At 39.6% G+C, this 25,307-nt stretch overlaps 1 protein-coding gene across 12 annotated transcripts in view; it reads left to right on the top strand.

Annotated features, from left to right (window-relative positions):
• LOC124803088 (mitochondrial ribonuclease P catalytic subunit) overlaps positions 1-25,307 on the top strand; it is a 148,135-nt gene that overhangs the window by 51,191 nt on the left and 71,637 nt on the right. For all 12 annotated transcript variants that reach the window (XR_007017203.1, XR_007017201.1, XR_007017202.1 and 9 more), the window contains exons 3-5: positions 2,548-2,736; positions 9,490-9,779; positions 12,891-13,140. Coding sequence is in view for 7 of the 12 variants with exons in the window: in XM_047264230.1 (XP_047120186.1) it covers positions 2,548-2,736; positions 9,490-9,779; positions 12,891-13,140 (729 nt within the window). In the remaining 5 variants the exon portion in view is untranslated. The remainder of the gene's footprint in view (positions 1-2,547; positions 2,737-9,489; positions 9,780-12,890; positions 13,141-25,307) is intronic.

Raw genomic sequence — 25,307 nt, 5'->3', positions numbered from 1 at the left:
GGTATAGGCCCAAGTGTTCTAGAGCACATTGTTCAAAAGCCATTGTTGAACTTGGAGCTCCACATCACACAAACCCCAGTGTTTCTACGAAGACCCAACATCATCATCAGTTATGATTGCAGTGGGCACATCATCACTGAGTTTTCACCTTGTTTTGTCTATCAAATGAATCACATTTCTTGTTACACCAGGTCAATGGTTGGGTCCTTATATGTTTTATCCGGGCAAATGGCTGCACAAATCGTGCACCACGCCACAGATGCTGGCTGGTGAGGGCAGAATTATGTTATGGGGTACACTGATTTGGGCTTCCATTGGATCTGTTGTTGTAATTGAAGACATCATGACAGCAGTGTACTACATGAACATTATTGCAGACCATCTGCATTGCTTCGTGCTTGAAGTGTCCCTCTATGGTAATGACATCTTCCATCAGGATAACTCTCCATGTTGCAAGGTCAGAATCATGCTTCAGTGGTTTGAGGGGCCATTATACTGAAGTTTTACTTATGTCTTGGCCAGAAAATGTGCCTAATCTGTACCCATGGGACATATATCAGGTGCCAGCTGCATGTGCGTAAACCACCATCCCGTAACTTGTGGAAATTGCTTGTCCTGTGCATAGACATCTGGTGCTACATTCTTCTGGAATACTGTCAAGGACTTCTAGAGTCCATGCCAAGCATACTCTCTGTTGCACTGTATTTCAAAAGTAGAACACCACACTATTAGACAGGCGGTCAAAATGTTTTGGCTCATCAGTGCATATCAGCTGTAATTGTTGACCAATGTTCCATAAAATCAGCCAAACAATGTCCTTTTTATACCAAAAAATGGTAGACATCATTTTTCGATTGGATAGTGGATATTGCTTAAACTTTGTTGGTTTGGGTGAACTTGAATGGTTCCACTGCATTGACTGTTGTTTTGATTCTGCATTGATGTACGATACCCATATCTTGTCAACCATAAGAATGCGGGGAAACAAATTATCTTCATCTTGTCTATAGCACTCTGAAAACCGTTGTGCAGTATGCATTCTTTGCTCTTTGTGCTGATCACTGAGTATTTTTGGAACATACCTTGTACACAGTTTGTGGTATCTAAGCTGCTCAGTGACAGTCCTGTAAACTGAGGTTCGAGCGACATTTTGGAATTCATTAGCCAGATCACTAATCATCAATCACTTCAAAGTTTTTGGTTCACTTGATCAATGATGTCATTGATCCAAATAGAGGGCCTGCCAGTCTGCTGTGCATTGTGAACATTTGTGTGCCCATTTTGAAATTCTCGACACCACTTTGAAATTTGTTTGTCACTCATTATTTCAGGTCCATACACTAGGCATGATTCTCAATGGATTTCAGATCCTTGTGCCAGCAAAAATCAATCACACCATGCACTTCGCAAATGGTGGGATTTATGATTGTCCCAGCCATTGCGATCTGCTCTCACAGACTTCCAAAAAACTACTGAATCAAACCAACACTGCAGCAGTTTCCTAAAGAGTTGGTAGACAGAGCGGCATGCATGAAATTTCATTTAGGCCTACCATTAGTAAAATACTGGACATTAGGCCTTAGTTTTGTAATATGCCTCATATATTCCATAGTCAGATGATTTACAAGTCGTACAATTAATTTTTGTCATTTGTCTGCTTAAATTTTTGCCATAATAACATACAATGTTTTCAGCACAAACAAAAGTCCCTACAGTTACTGTCATAGATGATTTTAGAAAAAGTAAAAATATCCCTTATTGTTCTCTCCTTGTGTACTTTACATATTTTGATAAAACAGTTGATGATGATGATGAAACTTCTACAGGTGCATTTTCTACATCTACATGTGCATACATACTCTGCAAACCACTGTGAAGTGCATGTAGGGAGTGCTTAATGAGGTGCCATATGTTAGGGTTTCTTCTTGTTTCAATTACACATGCAGCACAGAAAGAATGACGGCAGTAATTTGTCTGCTGTAATTTGTCTGAACTTGTCTTCAAGTTCCATATAGGAGTGATATGTAGGGAGCCGAAGAAAACCTCTACAGCCTTCACTTTATGCTTAATTTTACACATTTTAGCTTTTCAACAGTGTTTATATTTAATATGATTGATATATGGATAAGTATAAAAATAATTGACATTTATGACAAAATATTTAAAATGCAACTGCAGCCTCAAAATGAAGCAGTTCAATAGGCATCGGTCACAACTGTAAAGGGATATTTCATCTGTTTCTAATTTCCATAACAGCTGAAGCCATAGGTGTTTTCTTTCGTACTTAATGCTGTACGGGTTGTAGTGGTGAAAAGCTAAAGTGGATGAACTACAAAATCCAGTTTTAAACCTGTACAGAGGCACCAAAGCAATTTGTGATGCATTAAAAATGTTCAGATTTGAAAACAGTTACTGGTGATGGTATTTGTATTCTCCTACAGTATCATCTAAATCAACAGTCATCAATACATCATACTGAGAAAAACGTGATTATAAAACGATAAATACCTTCTGTCAGTTCTTTTTCAAATATTCGTATTGTTGCAGTTAAGTGCTTTCTTCAAGCTTTGGCATGCTTGTGGAGGAAGTTATGAAGAAAAGGAAGTGTTGTCACGATATGACAACTTGAGAAAACAGTATCCTCTGTTAGATGCTGCTACATCTGAAAGTGCTGCAATGGCACTTTCACGTACTTCGAGGTGGCAAGATGCTTTTGAACTACTGGATATGATTAAGGTAAGTGATCCACCTTTTTATTCTGCAATATATAAAATATAGTTTTTAAATGAACATGACTGGTTAGGCATCTGCATGAGGTGCAAGAGGGGGCACTTGTCTCTTTAGACTCTGGGGTACACAGCTTTTATCCCTTACAGAATTCTGATAGACTTCTAAAAATAGTTTCCTGTGATTCCACCGAACCTCTCATTTAGTAGTATTACATTATTGTAGTTTTTGTGGCATAATGTGTCTGTAAGCTGACCAATTCATTACATAAAAAAGGGCAATTTATTTTAGAGTCTTGGACCCATCCCCCCCCCCTCCCCCCTCCCTCCCTGGCCACCACACACCACACCTCCAGATAAATTTCTATGGGTGCTCATTTATGATTGACTGAACAAAGTGACTTTAAGAAAATTATCTTACCACCTTCCATATTCCCTCCCATACTCTCTTACTACATTCTTATAGGCTGGTGTCCAAAGTGCTGTAATATTTTGTATTGGGATCAAGTCGTGAAACAGTGTTATGTTCATTTTAACTGAAGTGGAAGGAGTGCATGTCCACACACACACACACACACACACACACACACACACACACACACACACACACACACGCGTGTATAAGGGTCACATCAGAATTGTAGTAAAAACATGATTATGAAAATTCTAAATGTTGTACCTACTGATTAAAAATTGTGGTAGGTTACTAACCTTAAATCTAAGTGAAAGAGTACTACAACTGAGGTAGTAGAATACATAAAAAAGGGCAATTTATTTTAGAGTCTTGGACCCATCCCCCCCCCCCCCTCCCCCCTCCCTCACTGGCCACCACACACCACACCTCCAGATAAATTTCTATGGGTGCTCATTTATGATTGACTGAACAAAGTGACTTTAAGAAAATTATCTTACCACCTTCCATATTCCCTCCCATACTCTTACTACATTCTTATAGGCTGGTGTCCAAAGTGCTGTAATATTTTGTATTGGGATCAAGTCGTGAAACAGTGGTATGTTCATTTTAACTGAAGTGGAAGGAGTGCATGTCCACACACACACACACACACACACACACACACACACACACACACACACACACGTGTATAAGGTTCACATCAGAATTGTAGTAAAAACATGATTATGAAGGATTCTAAATGTTGTACCTACTGATTAAAAATTGTGGTAGGTTACTAACTTTAAATCTAAGTGAAAGAGTACTACAACTGAGGTAGTAGAATGTGGGCTGATCACTCTGATGTTGATACAACAAAAATTTTGTTTTGGAAGAATTTTAGTACCTCCTGAAGGGGTGAAACTCACTGTTTACTTGTTTCTTGTGTGACATAAAGGAAAACAAAGAATCTGTCACGCGAAAAAACGGATGAATACAGGAAATTACACATGAATTTGATATTTTTCTCTGTCAAATAATTAGTTGTTTGGCAAGCTGTGTGGATGTTGACAAAGAATAATGTGATTTTTTGGGTTTTTTTCTGCTTTCATTGATGATTTGTGGTAAAAACAAATTGTCGTATAACATTCAAGAATACTGTTGTAATGGCCCACCATGCAGTAAGTGCTGTAGTACAGCTCCCTGCATACGGCGTTGGGCCCTTTTCGAACATGTAATTGCATTGCTGTTTTTAATACATTCTACACTAGTGACTTGGGTTGCCCAACTTGACTGTTAGGTGATTGCACATGCTTATTTACCATCAGATTGTATGACTGCTCATATTTATTTACCGTCGCGCGTGTCAGTTTGTGATTGACCATATCCATGTATGAGTGTGTCTACTACTTCCTGCTTTTTTTTAAAAAAAAACATTTTCTGATCTTCCTTTCAATTTCCCAGATAGCTCTCTATGGAGTATCTATCATTTATTTTCGTTATAAGGCTTTGGCCATACATTTTCACCTTCTTATTTTCAACATTTTTAACTATCTCTTAGTCACTCCTTTTGTCTCCCAACCAGGGAGACATAAATCCCTGCTCATTCTACCTCCACCAGTTCAGGAAACTTTCCTTTGCCCTAGAAAAACTGCGAACAACATCCTTTTTCTGAAATTTTGTCTGGCACATGGTATACCTCCCAAAGGGCTTACCATAAAATTGGCATTCGGTCTCTCATCAGTCCTACCGCAAAAATCTTCATCTTTTCCATTTCCATCAGTCTCTCATCAGCCCAGCCTAATCCTTCATAATCCCACAATTCAAACTAAAAATGTACTTGGCAGCCTCTACTCCTACTACAAACTCCTTGTACTTTTTGACTATTACTTCTTGAATGCTATCATTGCAATAGAAACTCATGCCCCTCAACAGTTAGAACAGTATTCCCAGCACCATCTAAGGAAACTGTCCCAGCTACTCCTGTCCTTTGTCAATGTAGTGTTACCTATAGGCAAGAAAGAGCCTTTCATTCTGCTCCAACTCCCGCCCCTCTCTCCGCCCTCCCCCGTTAACTCCTCATAGCTCCCCGACCATGCCTGGCTGACATATTTTAGCTACCATATCAACAAAAGTTTTCTCCATCCTCCATGAAGTACACTGCTCCTGAACTTGCGTCCCGTAACACTGCAGTCAGCTTTTTTGCCAAAACTCTGACTCCAGAGGAACTCTCTGAAGGCCTCACCTTTAGCTTAAAATCTAAGTTCAGACATGCTGAAATTGTATGGATCCTTCTTTCTTTTAAGTTTTCTCTACAAAGGAAACATACCTTTGCTGTTCTCTACAAAGAAAACATTTCTTTGTCACACATCCCACTGACAATAATCAACAGACCCCCTCTAGTAGAACCTTGTCTAAAACAGTTTCGACCTCTTCTCCCCAATTCTATTCAATACCTCCTCATTAGTTATGTGATCTACCCATCTAATCTTCAGCATTCTTCTGTAGCACCACATTTCGAAATTTTCTATTCTCTTCTTGTCTAAACTATTTATCGTCCACGTTTCACTTCCGTACATGGCTACACTCCATACAAATACTTTCAGAAACGACTTCCTGACACTTAAATCAATACTCTATGTTAACACATTTCTCTTCTTCAGAAACGCTTTCCTTGCCATTGCCAGTCTACATTTTATATCCTCTCTACTTCGACCATCATCAGTTATTTTACTCCCCAAATAGCAGAACTCCTTCATTACTTTAAGTGTCCAATTTCCTAATCTAATTTCCTCAGCATCACCTGACTTAATTCGACTACGTTCCATTATCCTCGTTTTGCTTTTGTTGATGTTCATCTTATACCCTCCTTTCAAGACACTGTCCATTCCGTTCAACTGCTCTTCCAAGTCCTTTGCTGTCTCTGACAGAATTACAATGTCATCGGCGAACCTCAAAGTTTTTATTTCTTCTCCATGGATTTTAATACCTACTCTGAACTTTTCTTTTGTTTCCTTTATTGCTTGCTCAATATACAGATTGAATAGCATCGAGGATAGGCTACAACCCTGTCTCACTCCCTTCCCAACCACTGCTTCCCTTTCATACCCCTCGACTCTTATAACTGCCATCTGCTTTCTGTACAAATTATAAATAGCCTTTCGCTCCCTGTGTTTTACCCCTGCCACCTTCAGAATTTGAAAGAGAGTATTCCAATCAACATTGTCAAAAGCTTTCTCTAAGTCTACAAATGATAGAAACGTAGGTTTGCCTTCCTTAATCTTTCTTCTAAGGTAAGGCATAAGGTCAATACAGCTTCACGTGTTCCAACATTTCTACAGAATCCAAACTGATCTTCCCCGAGGTCAGCTTCTATCAGTTTTTCCATTTGTCTGTAAAGAATTCGCATTAGTGTTTTGTAGCTGTGACTTATTAAACTGATAGTTCGGTAATTTTCACATCTGTCAACACCTGCTTTCTTCGGGATTGGAATTATTATATTCTTCTTGAAGTCTGAGGGTAGTTCGCTTGTCTCATACATCTTGCTCACCAGATGGTAGAGTTTTGTCGGGACTGGCTCTCCCAAGGCTTCAGTAGGTCTAATGGAATGTTGTCTACTCAGGTCTTTCAGTGCTCTGTCAAACTCTTCACGCAGTATCGTATCTCCCATTTCATCTTCATCTACATCCTCTTCCATTTCCATAATATTGTCCTCAAGTACATCGCCCTTGTATAGACCCTCTATATACTCCTAATTTTCTGCTTTCCCTTCTTTGCTTAGAACTGGGTTTCCATCAAAGCTCTTGATATTCATGCAAATGGTTCTCCTTTCTCCAAAGGTGTCTTTAATTTTCCTGTACCCTAATGAGATAAGCCTCTACATCCTTTTTTGTCCTCTAGCCATTCCTGCTTAGCCATTTTGCACTTCCTGTCGATATCATTTTTGAGACGTTTGTATTCCTTTTTGTTTGCTTCATTTACTGCATTTTTATATTTTCTCCTTTCATCAATTAAATTCAGTATTTCTTCTGTTACTCAAGGGTTTCTACTAGCACTCATCTTTTTACCTATTTGATCCTCTGCTGCCTTCACTATTTCATCCCTCAAAGCTACCCATTCTTCTTCTACTGTATTTCTTTCCCCTATTCCTGTCAATTGTTCCCTTATGCCCTCCGTGAAACTCTGTACAACCTCTGGTTCTTTCAGTTTATCCAGGTCCCAGCTCCTTAAATTCCCATCTTTTTGCAGTTTCTTCAGTTTTAATCTATAGTTCATAACCAATAGATTGTGGTGAGAGTCCACATCTGCCCCTGGAAATGTCTTACAATTTAAAACCTGGTTCCTAAATCTCTGTCTTACCATTATATAATCTATCGGATACCTGTCAGTATCTCCAGGCTTCTTCCTTCCATGTATACAACCTTCTTTCATGATTCTTGAACCAAGTGTTAGCTATGACTAAGTTGTGCTCTGCGCAAAATTCTACCAGGCGGCTTCCTCTTTCATTTCTTAGCCCCAATCCATATTCACCTACTATGTTTCCTCCTCTCCCTTTTCCTAATCTCGAATTCCAGTCACCCATGACTATTAAATTTTCGTTTCCCTTCACTACCTGAATAATTTCTTTTATCTCATCATACATTTCATCAATTTCTTCGTCATCTGCAGAGCTAGTTGGCATATAAACTTGTACTACTGTAGTAGGCGTGGGCTTTGTGTCTATCTTGGCCACAATAATGCGTTCGCTATGCTGTTTGTCGTAGCTTACCCGTACTCCTATTTTTTTATTCATTATTAAACCTACTCCTGCATTACCCCTATTTGATTTTGTATTTATAACCCTGTATTCACCTGTCACCTAGTCAGGTGATGCTGAGGGAATTAGATTAGGACATGAGACACTTAAAGTAGTAAAGGAGTTTTGCTATTTGGGGAGCAAAATAACTGATGATGGTCGAAGTAGAGAGGATATAAAATGTAGACTGGCAATGGCAAGGAAAGCGTTTCTGAAGAAGAGAAATTTGTTAACATCGAGTATAGATTTAAGTGTCAGGAAGTCGTTTCTGAAAGTATTTGTATGGAGTGTAGCCATGTATGGATGTGAAACATGGACGATAAATAGTTTGGACAAGAAGAGAATAGAAGCTTTCGAAATGTGGTGCTACAGAAGAATGTTGAAGATTAGGTGGGTATTGAATAGGATCGTGGAGAAGAGAAGTTTGTGGCACAACTTGACTAGAAGAAGGGATCGGTTGGTAGGACATGTCCTGAGGCATCAAGAGATCACAAATTTAGCATTGGAGGGCAGCGTGGAGGGTAAAAAGCATAGAGGGAGACCAAGAGATGAATGCACTAAGCAGATTCAGAAGGATGTAGGTTGCAGTAGGTACTGGGAGATGAAGGAGCTTGCACTGGATAGATTAGCATGGAGAGCTGCATCAAACCAGTCTCAGGACTGAAGACCACCACAACAACAACAACAACAACAACAACAACATTAACAACAGCAATTCACCTGACCTTCACTAATTTGCACTATATCTAACTTTAACCTATCCATTTCCCTTTTTAAATTTTCTAACCTACCTGCCCGATTAAGGGATCTGACATTCCACGCTCCGATCCATAGAATGCCAGTTTTCTTTCTCCTGGTAACGACGTTCTTCTGAGTAGTCCCCGCCCGGAGATCCGAATAGGGGACTATTTTAGGACGCCATCATCATTTAATCATACAGTAAAGTTGCATGCCCTTGGGAAAAAATTACGGCTGTAGTTTCCCATTGCTTTCAACTGTTCGCAGTACCAGAACAGCAAGGCCATTTTGGTTACTGTTACAAGGCCAGATCAGTCAATCATCCAGACTGTTGCCCCTGCAACTACTGAAAAGGCTGCTGCCCCTCTTCAGGAACCACACATTTGTCTGGCCTCTCAACAGATACCCCTCCATTGTGGTTGCACCTATGGTACGGCTATCTGTATCGTTGAGGCACGCAAGCCTCCCCACCAACGGCAAGGTCCATGGTTCATGGGGGGGGAGGTGATATCTTGTTAAACACATTTTGTTTAATGTAAGTAATGCTAAATTTCACTATAAGTTATCTTGTTACACACATTTTATTGTGAAATTTACATTAAACAGCACTTGGTTCCAGCTGTATTTCAGGTCCATGTGAATAATAGCATATAGTCTTATCATTGTTACAGAATAATTTTATTGTAATGTTGACCATAGTAAATTTCATAATTGTTTGACTCATTTTGATAAGTGTTCATATGATGTGCTATGTAAAATATATTCTTATAGTGACTATTTTGACTGTTCGCAGAATGGCTGAGAGCTAATTAGTACTAATGAAACTATGCATGTTACAGCTGACGCACCATCCTAAATCTGCTGTTTACACTTCCTTGGCTGTTGCTGCATTTCGTAATGGAAATAATGAACTTGCCCACTCAGTCATGGAGGAAATATTTGAACGGGATGATAGACGACCAGGTCCTGAGGCCTATTTGGCTTGGCTGCAGCACAGTGATCCAGAAGAACTGTTACATTTTATTGCAACCCATGGAGAAAAGCCTACTGACGAAGTAGTGTGTGCTTTGTCTGAGAAGCTGGAAGCTGACAGAGGATTTCAAGCAAATTTTACAACTGTAAACAAGAGGTAAAGAAGTTATTGATATTGGGGGGGGGGGGGGGGGGAGAGACTGTGTGTGTCCATGTGGCTAGCCCTAATAGATTTTACCAGGAATTCTGGTTCTTGGTTCCTGGGGATACATCCTCCCATCGAAAGCTCATAAAAACAGAAATGGCTCTTCCAAGTAGTTGTCTTCTGAATTCTCCTATCTTAAGAAGTGAGACAAACAGGAGGGCAGGTTTTTGGGAAGCAATAAATAAATAAATTCCTTGCCTCTATCACTTCTCCATCGTGCATACTCCTTCCTTGGAGTCATGACTCCTATTGTCAACATTTCACCAAGCTACCAGTGTAGATCTTTTTCCATTGGTTCCTCTTTACAACCCACACCCACAATTTTTATGATCCGATGTTTTTGCTTTTTGCCTTCTTCATATTTAAATTAATTCTTCTCTTTCAAAAATGGTCTGCATTCAGTGCAGAAGAGGCAGACTATCCTGAGATAGTGTCATTTTGTTCTCTGTCTGTCTTGACTTCTTAGTTCTCTATAACATGTGTCAGTTGCTTTTTCATGTCAATTGGAAATTCTGGGAAGCGTGCATGTGGAAAATCAGTTTTTTACTTCAGACTTTCTCTTGAAAAATTGATGTACAGAGCTCCTTATGCATCACACATGGTTGTCATTGGCAGAAAAAGACAGAATACTTTTGTCTGAAATGTCATATGATAAATTTCCTCACACTAAAACACATCCTCTACCCCCATTTTTGTCTAATATGTGGTGTGTTAATTTCCTCTTGTCATTGCACATACCTTTCCCTTCCCCCACTCCCTGTCTCTCCCTCAGCCCTCATGCCTGCATCCGTATATGCACCATACTGTAATAATTTGTCTATTAATTCTGCTTTGTCTCCATCTTACTGACAAGCTTCTCTGTAACAAAATTTCAACAACTTTTTTAAAATAACTTTAAATAATAAAAACTAATTTTATTACATTCCATTGGCAAATTTCCGTTATGAGCCACATCTTAGGTCTTGCCTTTTGGTGATCGTGTACAACTTGAAATTTTCCAACCTTCCTGCTTGATATTTCAGTAGGAAATATTTGATTTCTATTTGCATATTTTTGACATTCAGTTCTGGCTAAATGAGGTCTGTGTGAGAAGTTCTCAGCTTGACACAGAGCAATAGCGTAAGCCAGTGTCAATTTGACTCATGTAATAGTTTTGCTTGTACGTCTCTCTCTCTCTCTCTCTCTCTCTCTCTCTCTCTCTCTTTCTCTCTCTTTTTAGAGGTCTTGTTTGGATCAGTTGGATAAATGGGAATACCAAGCCATGATAAAATTCTGTGTTTTGGGTGTTTTATCGCCAACAAAAATTCAGCAAAAGTAGAGAAGGCTTAGAATATGCCCGGTTCTCAGTAGTGAAGAGACAGGTGAATTCAAATGTGGCAGTACTTTCCTGAAGATGTTGCTTGCAGAGGATGTCCCAAAATTGCTCCCACCCATGAAAATATTGTGACATGCACCAATATGGAATCCACAAACCTGGATTTAAGGGCAAATATTAAAGGCATACAGCAAGAATTAACTATGGGAAAGCTTTGTGCAAGACAGGTGGGTGTGTCTACTGCTGTCCGAAGGCAAATGCGTAAACAAATTTCTCAGAAACGTTTGAAATATTTTGAAAATAATTCAGTTGATTTTGTGTGCTGATTTTTTACTGTGAATGAGATGTGAATTATTCTCATTTGGACAGACAACAGTTCATACCCGCTTTCGGCCATCCAGATTTCAATTTTCCTTGATTTCCGTAAATCACTCCAGGTAAATGCAGGGACGCTTCCTTTGAAAGGGCACAACTGATTTCCTTCCCCATCTTTGACACCATCCACGTTTGTGCTCCATCTTTAATGATCTCAATGTTGATGAGATGTAAAACCCAGTTATCCTTCCTTCCTTTCTTGAGATGTGAATTAATGCTAGAAATGAAACTTCATCAAAGCACTGAGTAATAACTGAAGATCGTGCTTCAGAAAAGACAATGTTGATTTCATCTGCTGGCAATGTTGTGGCAAATGTCTTCTTTGAATTCTTCTTGTTGACTATCTTCCAAAGTATAAACCTCTAACTGTTTATTACTACCCAAGTCTCCTGAACCACTCATATACATGAAGAGAGTCTTGAACAACAAAAGAAAACTCAGTATTTCATTAAAACAATGCACCAGCCCACACAACATCATTGGTGATAGGAAAACTATAGTATTAGAAATACGAATTACTGGAACATCCACTCTTTTCCTCACATTTGCTCCAGTAGCATTCCACATATTTTCACAGCTATTGAAATTATGGCTGTAAAACATCTTGAGTGGTGTGAGGAGGTTATGGCAGATGTAGCTGGATATTTTATAGATGTGTCAGAGATGGGATCGACTCACAGAAAAATGTGGTATGGTGCTTTGACTGGAAAGGGGACAATACTGAAAAAAATTGATTGCAGAAAACATATTATTTCACTTCAAGGCTAAGAACTTTTCATAATACTCTCGTAGTTTTTTACTGTAGCAAGTTGTGTTGGGTAGGCAAAGTATTATTTATTTAGCTAAATTAGACATATTTATATAGGGTTTAATGGGTATATGCAGATATTTTTGTATATGGTACCTTAATATATACACACGTCAGTGTGTTGGTTGATTTTTCTGTGTGTCAAACAGTCTTACAACAAGCACATCACATAATTGAACCGATGTTTTCTGCATGGTTGTAAGTGCTCCACCAAGTGGACTATGCCTGCCAGTATAGACTAACCATTTTGCATCCACACTTTAACATATGACCTGCTGCCCAGGGGAAAATAAGCACTAATGGCTTGCTCTTGTGACATGTACTTGGATGTACTTCCCCTAACCTAAAAGCATATGACTTGTAATAGCTATAATTATCTGCCTGCAAATGATGCAAATGCTGATATAATGTTGCTCAGTACACCATCCTCAGTCACCAACAGAAATATCTGCACTTATACCCATTACACCTTGAATATATTGTGAGAACTATGTAATGTATACAGTTTGGTCTTAAACTTGTTTGTAGAGTAAAGGGATTACTAAAAGAAGACATCTTTCTTTAGGGGCATTTGCCAGACATGTAACAATCAGTTGACACCACAGCTTCCCACACCAACTGAATATAAGCAGTTACAGGTGGCAATGTTGGACCGGGTTTTACTATCGGATGATGTATTTCTTAAGACATCACCTAAAGAGGTTGTTCACTTTCAAGACATGTTAAAGAAGAACAGAACTTGGGATGTAGTAATAGATGGCCTGAATGTGGCATTTGCTAGTGGCTCTTCTTCTAGTAGCAGTCATGCCAAGCTGGTAAGTGTCATATATGCCAGTTGTAAAAATATAAATTTACATACTGTGCAGAAAATAAGAACCACATCTGTGCTGTTCATATAAAGACTTAGTGAAGTATTGGAATTGACTTGTTGTCACTGTCATCATCATCATCATCATCATCATCATCATCATCAGCAGCAGCAGCAGCAGCAGCAGCAGCATCACTGCTAGACCGTGCGATCTCTGGGACCCATGACCACTGCTCCATGCAAAGATCGCTCTTTTATCCCTCTGTTTTACCAGTTATTAGATTTGGCCAACCCTTTTATGCCTTCTACTGTGTGTGTTTTAACTTTCTCACTTTGTAGTTTAACCCCTTAGACGGGATCCACCCACTTTTAACAGACCCTCTATCTTATGCAAGTAACTTTTAAATCACAAGGACTGGTGATCTCGCCATTTACTGCCATAATCCCCCTCAATCAATCAGAATTTGTTATTCGTTATTGTTAAAATAATGGCAGCTCAGGAACTGGCATAGTGGTGTGCTTGCAGTTAGTAATAAAAGAAACTGTGTTGTGAAAAAACTGAATTTTCATGTAACAGTTTTCATTCAATGATTATTTATGGTTTTCATGAAAGTCTAACTCAATAACAATGCTTCAAATTGTTTTGTTCAACTCCTGGTACTGAGTCACCTTCAAAAAATACTGTTTATAATTCCTTTGTAGAATGTCATTGCGGTCATGCTTTGAGCGATGATTAATTTTGTTAAGGTCAACCAAAATTGATTGTTGTGCCAAAAAGCATTGATGCTGTGTGTAACATGATCGAAAGGGACTGACGTTTGACTTCATGTGAGATAGAAGCACCCTTAGGCATATCGAAGATTGCAGTACATGCTGTGTTGCATCAGTAGTTAGCTTTGGAAAAGATCTATTCCCATTGGAGCCCACACAATTTGACTAAAGCTCAGAAATGAGCTTGTGTCAATTCGTGTAAATAAGGCTCAAGAAATTCGAATAAGGAAATGCGAAAGATCACAACAGGAGATGTAACTCGAATATACACTGGTGTCCAGAACTTACAGATGAAATTAACTTTCACATGATGTGCCACTGCCAACTAGCTTGATGAAACTGGGGCCGTACATAGAAAGAACTGCTACAGTATAGTACAGAAGGTAATTGAAAGAAATACACAGTGAGATGAACGGAAATGACAGTTTAATTCATAGACAATAATTACACTAAAGTCACCAAGATTCGTGTTGGTCCCTTGGACATTACAATGGGACACGGTTCTTAATTGAGGGTGTGATCACCAATGAAGGCAAAGCACGCTTTGCGACATGTGACCATAGTGGCCAAAAGGTTAGTAAGGAGTTCTTGTGGTACAGGGTTCCATTCCTCCACCAGCACAGTTGGAAACTGTTGGATGGTCATTGATTCATGTGGACCTGCTGCAATACATCTCCCAATGCATTTCACACGGGTTCGACGAGATCTAAGTTGAGATGGCAGGTTGTATTCGACCCAGGACAATCGGGAGATGTGCAAAAAGCCTGGGCATTTTTTCATCCGGGAGAAAATCTGGAAAATACCGGGAATTTTTTAGAATTCCGGGAATTTTTTGTTGTTTTAGTTTTCAGTTAAATTTTTGTAATATTGACAGGTAAGAATCGAAACTCTAACAAAGCATATTACTGTATCCCGCTACTGCAGAATCATACTGCAACAATAAAACGTGAATGAGGAAAAAAATGAAAATAAAACATAAATTGCAGAGGAAATGTGCCATATACAACAACAAAACACAGTGCTCGTACAAGTGTTTGCCAACAGCAAAATGTGTCAAGGCTTTAGGAACTATGCAATGCTTCATAACAACAAATTTGACTCCGATGAGAGTGCCGTCACAAGTGTTTGCATTAGATTCATTTAAGGAGCTATGAGCGGTCATGCACACATGCAGTTGAGTCATGTATGAGTAATACCTTCTCCTGCTTCTGTCTACAGAAGCGTGGCTGTTGGCTGTGTAAGCAGCAGTAGCAGCAACCAGTCACATGGTAACCAAAAAATTTTTACTGATGTGCCCAAGCTGCTAGATTCACGTGTGCGCAACAGTCCTGGACCTGGTGGGGGGGGGGACAAATTGGGGTATCTGAACCGGGCAGCAGTTTCAGGGGGAGGGGGCGAAATCATATTCTTGAGGAAAAAAACCTTTTTTCACAAAGCACCTGGCATCCAGCACACATTGGTCTATCGATTATTCATATGATTTTGAAATGCACCGCTGCTGGTTTTTGGACATTTTTGAACACATTCTAAGATGATTTCTGAATGAATTATAAGTTGATTATTGAATGGGTGCATAGTGTACATGATGTCTCTGTCAGGGGAATCATCGTTACATTTAGAAATGAACTTTCCTGCAGACAAAATGGGACGGAGCTATACGAGCTGAGCGGAATAAAGTTGAACCAGTGAATGCCAACTGCTGCTTGTTTATGTGGTTGATTTAGTTTGCAGCTGTTCAGCATTGTTATAATTAATAGCAAAATTGATAGATTCAGATTACCAGAGTGGAAATACATGACGATCAGGAATAACAGGTAAGAAAGATTACGTATTATCTTCTCGGCATATCCAAGAAAGTGAAATTTTGACAGGAAATTTTTGGCCAGATCACTACAGTAGATGGGGCCAGTCCCCGGCCACTCCCCGGCTAGCAGCTGCTTAACTTCCATTCTGGGAGTAGCACAGAAAACGCATTGTACGAACACATAATAACGCCTAACCGGAGAATAATCATTGGATAACTAAACCGGTGATTGTGGCAGGGCTAGTAAAGTTAAGCAGAGAATTAGTTTTGACAGTGGTAGGAATAGTTACAGAATTAGTGATGACAAGGTTGTTTGTTAGAATGAGGAAGGAGAAGAAACGGGGACATCACACAAATTATGGAAGAATATGAAGATTCCAAATTTATACAAAAATTTCATTCTACTACCTTTCAGTCTCGTGCATGAGAAACTGGAGCGTATGAATGAAATGTGGAACTATTTCCTAACATAAAGCTTTTTGATTGTAGTAGACGAAATAGGTATTTTGTATTGGTACTTCGTGAATTATATTCTGCCGTACTATAAAAATGATCATTATTGCCAAAACAGTGTTGCTTTTTTGGTGTGTGTTACAATTGCTGCAATATTACGAAGGCCTATTTTGTTTTATCCGGCACACAGTGACAAAATAGATGTAATCATATCAAGAAACCACATCAGTCTTAGATACTATTTGAATTAACAGCTTTTTCAGTATTAGACAGTGACATTTCGATTTTTCATGTAGCAAAACGTTTTGACAAACTTTGGTGAGGCAATAGTTCATTCGCAGAAAGGAAGGCATGGCATGTAAAGCTGTAGCAAAATTAGAGAGAAAAATCGCTAGGACCTTAGGATTGGAGAAATGTGTACTGTGTTGCCTATCTCTTGTCTTTACTGGTTTTTAATTTTATGTCACACAGAAGAGCAAGTTATTAGCTAATAGGCAATAGAGAGTCCACATTTTCTGAAGAGTTCTTGTTCTCCCGGCTACAAATAATCCCATCCAGTATTAATTGTGATTTATTTATTTATTTATTTTTTAAAGGGGCAAGGGCAAGGGCAGGGGGGAGCAGGATGTCAAACCAGCCGACTGGGAGCAGGAGAGGCATCCATTACAAAATATACATGTTTGAGTTCCACAGAGCAAAATACAGTGACATGCGGTATAAGAACGTTGTCTGAAGAGGCATAGCACTATATTTCGGCACACTTAAGACCAAATAACATGTCTTACATATTCGCAAAAATTCAAAGATGTATGTTTTACATGTCAGACTCTTCAGAAAGATGTGTGCTACAAAATTAACTTTTTTGAATTTTTTTTTTTTTTTTCTTTTAAATGTTGTGCTGTGCAGAGCAGTCTGAGTTGTAGTTGGTGGGTGTGTGTGTGTGTGGGGGGGGGGGGGGGGGGGTTAGTCTCCATGTGACAAATGAAAACAAGGCAGATTTCTGCAGCTGTGAGCTATCACGTGAATTAATATACATTCACATAATTATGGAAGTCTGAAATATGTTACTAGTTTCAGATTTTATTTTATTTCTACCTTTCTGACCATCAAGCATTAATCATCTTGCAGAACAATAAAGTTATTTTTGCCGGCTTGCTAAAGAAATTTGGCTTTTATAACTTTTCTGCTGAGGCAGTAAATTTATTTGAAACGAAGTGTTTAATTCCACATTAATGGCTAGTTTCAACTGTTCGCTGCATTTCAAGTGCACGTTTTCATCTTCTAGCATGTATGACATTATGCCATAATAACGAACCAAACATGGAATAATGCAGCACTGGTAGTCCAAGAAAATTTACATTCCGAAAACCACACTGAAAAGCTTAATATCAGGTCGAGGCCTACGTAATTGGGCATACAAATGTGCACTTTAAGGTGAATTATGCATTTTAGTATGGTTCTCGAAATCCCGTTGCTCTTGGAGTATCCTCTGATGTCTTGTTTCTATTACTACATAATGTAAGTAATATCTTTTAATGTTTTACACGTACAAACATACGGGCTTCCTACGTCACCGTAGCTGCGCAAGCGTGGTGATGCCTCTTATCTGGCGCTCTCTGGCAACTGCTGAAATGAATCTCTTTCTAACAGGTTGTGGGAAAATATTGCAAATTGTGGTTCAAAAAGCGTTATTTTCAAAGTAAATTTCCTTTTACGCAAGATGAACTATGTGCGAGAATATACGATGAATTTCTTATATCGCAGAGCGTTTGCTGTCATTTAAAAATCAACTCTTTGATGACCAGCCATTTAGAAGAATTTTGAGCCCAGAAGATCAGAGATTTATGTCGCTATTAAAAATTTTACTGGTGTATTTGTGTGATCTATCTTAAAGTGTAACATACGCTAAACAGATCAACATTATATGTGAAAGCTTAGCTTGTCTTGTAGCTTATTAATCTTCAAGAAAATTATTATATACGAAAGCTTTGCATTTATTGTAGCAACACTATGTATATTAACTAAAACCATTAACTTTTCCTGTTGGTGGAATTCGAATTTATACTTTCATAATACGAAAATATGCAGCTTACATGTTGCTGCACATCAAAGATCTTCCCAAAACGTTTTTTTTCCCCCTGAGTTTTGTTTTCTAAAGTGCTGGGAAATTCTACGCTGCTGTATAAAACTATATCCATTCAAAGGATTGATTAGTTTTACAGTTCTGATGGAAAGTATACTGTCACTTAACATGGAAAAATGTATTTTCGCCCTGGAGAAAATGTATTTTTAACCGTGAGATCCGGGATTTTTTTTTTTTTTTTCCTTGTCCGTGTATACACCCTGCACGGGCAGGCCAATGCATTCGCCGAATATCTTCATATGTGGAGAGTTTTTCACCTGTACTGTTCAATGTAGTCACACATTGTGAGACACAAAATTGAAGCCAGAGCCAAATGAACCCATGAAAAGATGCACATCGGAAAGGAGTGCAGTGTCACAGTATTGTTGACTGAGTGTACCATGTTCAAAGATTTGGAGGTCAGTAAACCCATGTGACATGCCTTCCCACCCCACAAGACCCAAACTACCAAAATGATCATATTTCACAATGTTCCTGGCTGCATTACATGTTCCTACATCTCACCAAATGAGAGTACATCCAGCATTGCCGAACATGACCGCTTTTGGTGGTCCAGGTATTATGGTGTGGAGATACATTATGTTGCACGGATGTATTGACATCCAAATCTTTAAACATGGTACATTCACCCATCAATGTTATTGTGACACTATACACTTTCCCCATGTGCACCTTTTCATAGGAGCATTTGGTCCTGACTTCACTTTACGAATGGCTGTGTATGACCACACTGAACAGCGCAGATGGAGAAGCTCTTGGATAAGATGATATTTGGTGAATGGACTTGCCGGCTTGTTCCACTGACTTAAATACCATTGAGCATGTGGAGATTCATTGGGGAGACGTATTGCAGGGTGTCCGTATGCATCAACAACCATCCAACAGTTGTCAACTGCGCCAGTGGATGCCCTAGCATAAGGACTCCTTACCAACTTGTGTCCACCAAGGGAGCACATTGCAGAGCATCCATTGCCGACTGTGATGACGCACCCTACTAAGAACCGTGTCCTATCATTTGTAATGTTCCGAGGGCCATCATAAATCATGGTGACTTCAGTGTAATTATCGTCTTTGAATTAAAGGTTCATTTCTGTTCATGTCATTGCATATTCTTTCAGTTACCTTCTCTACTACAATGAACAGCTATTTTTATGTACAGTCCAACTTTCATTGAGTTGTGTTGCTTAGCAGTGAAACATTATGTGAAAGCTACTTAAGTTTTACACACCAGTGTATTTGTAAAAGCCAAAAACTAATCAGTAATCAACAGTTTGTGTTTACCAAGATGAAAAAAAAAAAAAACAAAAAAGACGGAACTTTCAAATAATGATAGCATGTTTCTTTGATTTCATTTGACGTGTCACTACCATTGTTGTAGAGGATCCGAGACCAGTTATTACTGAATGGTATAAAATAATTTTTTTGCTACAAGTGGCTGAATTTGTCACATTATTTTGTGTCATGACACTGTCAGCTGTCCGCATTGTATTAAATGATTGATTATTCCTTGGAGAAAACATCAAATTAATGTCTAAATGCTCATATTCACATGATTTTTTGCCTAATATGAAAAAAATGCATGGAGAGCCATTTTCAACAGCTCCAGAAGTTGCTTAATCCTTTCAAAACCAACTTTCTACGTGTCAGGTCATACAGGAAGAATAATAGTATGGACAATTTACATACTTCAATTAAAGTAACTTTGTGCTTGATATTTCAGTGAGTCAAGTGGTTCGAGCCAGTGAACTATAGTTAGTTATCGAGTGCCAGTTGTTTGCTTTGTTGCATGTACTGTAGGTACGTAGAGCATTCTCAAGCACAGCAGGCACCCTCTGGCAACACCGCCGCCCTCTGCCACTGTTATCCGACAAATACAAAGTTATTTTATTTGAGTATTAGTTATGAACTTGATATAAATGTAGATAAAAATTTCCTATGAGTGTAGAGCCACTGAATCATATCCATTTCAAAGGCTTGGTTACGAGCACACAAATTAGGCAGCGAATTAACTTATTAAGCAAAAACAAGAATAATTGAAATTTTTACCACTGTCAATAAACTTTACAGCTCTTTTTTTAAAACTATTGTAGCTCTAGTGAAAACACCATGATTCTTGTAATAAGGGTGTTCATAATGTGACTGACTGGTTCATGACTTGCACTTTTTTTTTCTGCACATTCACTTTTCATCCAGCACCACGACCAAAAATACTATGCAGTAATGCATAGTAATGTGATATAGCTGATCGATTTATATGATATCTTTTATGACAAAAGAACATGTCCAGTCTTGTAGCCAAAGGAACCTCTTACAGTAACATTTTCAATTTATTTTACAGAAAATCACCAAATTTGTTCAGTTAACTGATTGTTGATGAAACCACATTACACACTTAGAATGCAGAACCATCCAATATATGTTCCCACAAGGATACTGTCATTGAAGAAACAATAGTGCACATCTGACTCTGTGTTGATTTGCAGGATGAATGAAAAAGCACACTCAGTCATAGCATATTATTATTGCTTATTGCAGAACTCTCCATGCCAGAAAGCCTCTCTTAAGTCAAGGCGAATTTATGAGAATGGAAAGTGTTTCACAAGATGATCTTTTCAGTGGGAAAGAAAGTAGGATATGAGATTTGTTTTTGAGAATGATTGACAGCTGCCAGCTACTGCACCAATCACTGATACTCTGCAGGTGTCCGCTACACTAGTCTGTCATTACAATCTTTGTATACACAACAGCATTGTGTGCAAAGAGCAAGGATTTTCATTCTTTTGTGGTTACATGGAATTTACAACTTTTTGCCATGTTTGACTTGCACAGTATTCTTTCAGCTTCATTTTCATTATGAGGAATTGAAAATTCATGATTTCCCACTAACTGCAGGCACACTGAATCAAATGTGCCAGCTGACTGAAATCTGATATAATTTTTTCAATGACACTCTGAATTTTTGTTGCAATATTGACCTGAGTTGTGAGCATTATTGATACTATTGCCTACAAACATAACTTCAGTGAATGGCATGGAAGGAATTAATCAGTGACTAGCTGTTATCCAACAGCAAAATTACAATGCTTTGTTTGGCTCCATCTAGTGTTACAACTGTTGCTGAAGAGGATAGAAAACTAGTTGACATTAGGTTGGCTATACTGTTGGATGTGGAACACTGATCATGTCGCAAGTAATTGTGTGTTGTTGGATTACTTTCTACCAACCAAAGAATGACATGTAACACATCTTCATATAGTCTTATTGTACAGTGAGAGGAAATTGTTTGTGCTCTGGCAAAGGTAACAGTATTGTGTGTATAGGTAATCACTCACAATGTAGATGAAGTATTGAGTGACCGACAGATGTATAAACAACATTGAAAACATTGCTGCACTTTCAGAAAATGTACATTGGAGCTATTTTAAAAAATAAATATAAACAACACATAATCATAACCACAGCTATATTGTCCCAGCCTACTAAAATTTCCTGCTGCTACAGTGACTGGTATGAAGGGTTGTGTGACATGGAATGGGTGAGCTGAGGAAGAAGGCTGGGAGGGGGAGACAGGGCTGGAGAGATGGATGGCTGAGGGTTTGTGGGGAGAGACAGCAAGAGAACTCAACAGGGATATGGCATCATTGAGCTTGCCAAGCACAGGCAAGAGAAATTGCATGTTGTACATGGTGAAGTGACGGCGTGGGTTGGAAGGAGGGGAGCGAGTGGTAGAACAGAGGAAGAGGGAGACAGCAGAAACAAAAGTGTGAGTGTAGATTTAGGCTATTAAGTGGTAGGCTTGGGGACAAGGGTGGAAATGGGTGATGACCGGGGTCAGTGAAGATTGAAGCTAGGAAGATAGTGGGATTGAAGTGTAAGAATACTTCCCATCTGCATAATTTGGAGAGAAGCTGGTAATGAGGAGGGGGTGGGATGCAATTAAATTATGCCTTTTGTGATCATCAATATGGTTTGCCACTCAGTTCTTGGCTATTTTTGCAGTACCGAGTCATTTGTGTGGACGGCTGGTTGGTGGCCTCCCACTTCACCCCGTCAATATACACTCATTGTCCTATCCACAGCCTCCCTCTTCCTTTGCTCTGCCTTCCCCTCCCGCAACCTGCTCCAGACACTTAAATTGTGTGCCAGTGCCAGGACAAGCCACATACACTTGTCACTGCTCCCTCCTAGCAATCGGCCTGTCCTTCCTCATCACAAATACACTGCTCTTGCTTTGGGCATGTCCCTTTTCCCTCTTTTTCTGCCACTTTCGCACTTTCCTTTCAGTGAACTCTATCCCACAGGATTGTTGGCCATTACCTGGCCGCAGTTGAGCCCTACCTGCCATCAGACACTGATGCCACCATTGCACCCCGGGCAGCTGCCATTGGCCCAGCCCTGCTTCCCATCCGCCGCCGACACCACTGTCGTGCTTGTGCTGGCCACGGTCGGTCGAGCTCTGCCTCCCACCAGCCACTGGCACCCTGCTGACGTCCTGCTGGCCCGTCAGCATCGACATGCTGCTGGCTTGCTCCTGTAGATTCACTCGTCTTCTTCTGGTAGGTGCATTGCTCCCCCTTCAGTGCGACATTTATGTCTCCCACTTCACATCAGCTTTCAGATGGGAGACTCTGACTAGTACAGCTCTGAGGCCTGTGGTACATGCTTGCAAAGAGTTTGGCTGGTTGTCTGCAAAGAGTTTGGCAGGTCTCTGCTAATTCTTCCATCTGATGGTGCCTCATCACCCATGCGACTTCATACACGTCGCAAAATGGCTCGAGCTGGTCACCAGGATTGCCTTCATGTGCTGCTGGCTCATCTTCCCTGGACCTGTCGTCGCCCCTTCTGGGTCCACCATGTACCACCAACTGGCCCATGCCAGACCGCTCCTCTGTGTGGCTCGCTCCTGCTGCAACAATGATCCTGAATTTTTTGCTCTCTTTTCAAATTTTCTCCACACCACCTTCGTTTGCAGCCATGTCTGTATGGTTCTTTGAACATCATTTCACCGATTCAGTTCCTGGATTGTATGGGACAGAGTCACAGCTACTATGAGCTCCCCACACTCTTGCGGCATCCATTTTGTGCGGAAACCCATCGGCACTGCGCTCTTCCTTCGGCTTGCACCGCTGTCTTCCCTCGGTGGGGGGAGTGTTGCCGGATTCTCTTGTCAACATTGAAGTGGGTCTTAAGGGGGAAGGGATATTATATCTGGCTATTCACCTGCCATTATGCTACCAGCATAAGACCCGTGTCCTACGGAATCTCATTGCAGTACCACAGGTGCCTCTCCACTGGAAACTGTACATATGCCGAACAGTGCAAGTAAACTCCATACTCGGCAGTAGGATAGTCAATGAACATAAGCACACTTGTAGTCAAGCTACCCTCGAGCACTTTCTACCACTGGTGCCAGCCTCTCCACCAGCACTGCGTGCATCGACGACTGCAGTGCTGCAAACGTGGGCACTATGTTGCATGTATGGGTCATGTGCTCACCAAGCAGTGCATGGATATCCTTCTACTTACTTAAAATATTGCTCAACAGTTAGCAAGCAGCTCAAGTTGGCCTCTGACCGGGCTCTTTCTCACACTCAGGGCTTTACACTGGCTGTGTCCAGCAGCCCATTTGACTGAGCTCACACCCATAGGCTCCATCCCTCTGATCTCCGACTCTGTCCAATTGAACCCAGCATCTGAATTTACATGGTGCAATGCTACTCCAGCAGCCACCATGGAAGATACTCGGCAGCGGCCACAATGAACCGCCGGGCACCACCCTCAGAACCTTTGCTTCCTCTGAAGCTGGCCTCCTCTTGACTTGTTGTCCTAGGACTGATGTTCTTCTGTGGAACTTAGACTGTGAAACTGTACCTAGTTGTGACCATCACGACCTATGTCATGATGTTCTTTACACGCAAACTTCATTTTTTGGGTGATATAGCTCTGTAATTGCTAACTTCTAAAAATTATTTTACACTGATAGGCCAGATGAGACTCAATAGCCCCCTAATTTACTTCTGAAAATTGGTGTCTGTTAGGTATTGTATATACTGTTTGCTATTTTGTTATATAAAGTACTTCCAGGAATTGCAAGATCCTTTTCACAAAATTAAAATCATTTCTTACCAGTTTTTTAATCTTCTCTGTCCTTGAATTGCAGCCAGGTGTATTTATTTTTAACCAAACATATTTTGTGTCTAAGTATATAATCATTACAAGTACATAAATATTAAGTCTTTGTGTGTGTTCAGGGGAGGGTGGTACATTTACAATATATTTGATTGCATTATTTAGCTTCACTGACCTCTATGTATTTACATGGATTATATTTTGATGCAGCATGGTAATTGTGTCCCAATAATTTATTCAGCAGAGTTATCATAGGGCACCACCTGATGAATACTGCTGAATGTAGGTCTCCTGTCTTCTCAGTGCATCACAGTATTCGGCTATACTAACCATTTTAATTCCAATTGCCATTTAATGACCTCCTTGTAGGTTATCATTTTTATCTTTTCTTATCCCTTAGAATCTATTAACTTGCTTCCTTCATCCATTAACCATCCATTCACCTTGCTACACCTCCTTCCCACCTCCATTTCATTTTTATTACAGCAGTATTAGATCTTCCACTCCGGTTTCTTCTTTCATGCATTTGTTTGTTTTCCTGTCTCTCCTCGTAATTTTGAATATGCATCTCTCCAATAATTTCTGAGCAGTCCACAGTTTTTGAATACTTTTCACGATAAAAGTCATTATTTTTGCTTTTTCAGTTGATTAGGTTGCCATATTGAGTTTTATATTTGTAGTCGACTAACATCAATGATCATAAAATATATTTTCAAAACAAGAAGAAACAAGAAAACGCTCACGCCTTTTCTAGTTATTGCTGAAAAGAAAAGGTGCACCATTTGTGTGCTGGGAGGATTAAAATCACTTTGGTGAGTTAAATAGTTGATGCAATTGTTTTTGTTAAGATATCATTAAATTACTACATGAATGT

The sequence above is a fragment of the Schistocerca piceifrons genome, chromosome 6, assembly GCF_021461385.2.
Source record: "Schistocerca piceifrons isolate TAMUIC-IGC-003096 chromosome 6, iqSchPice1.1, whole genome shotgun sequence".
Taxonomy (NCBI): Eukaryota; Metazoa; Arthropoda; class Insecta; order Orthoptera; family Acrididae; genus Schistocerca; species Schistocerca piceifrons.
The sequence above is the reverse complement of the archived record's forward strand: the minus strand, read 5'-3'. Positions and strand labels throughout refer to the sequence as shown.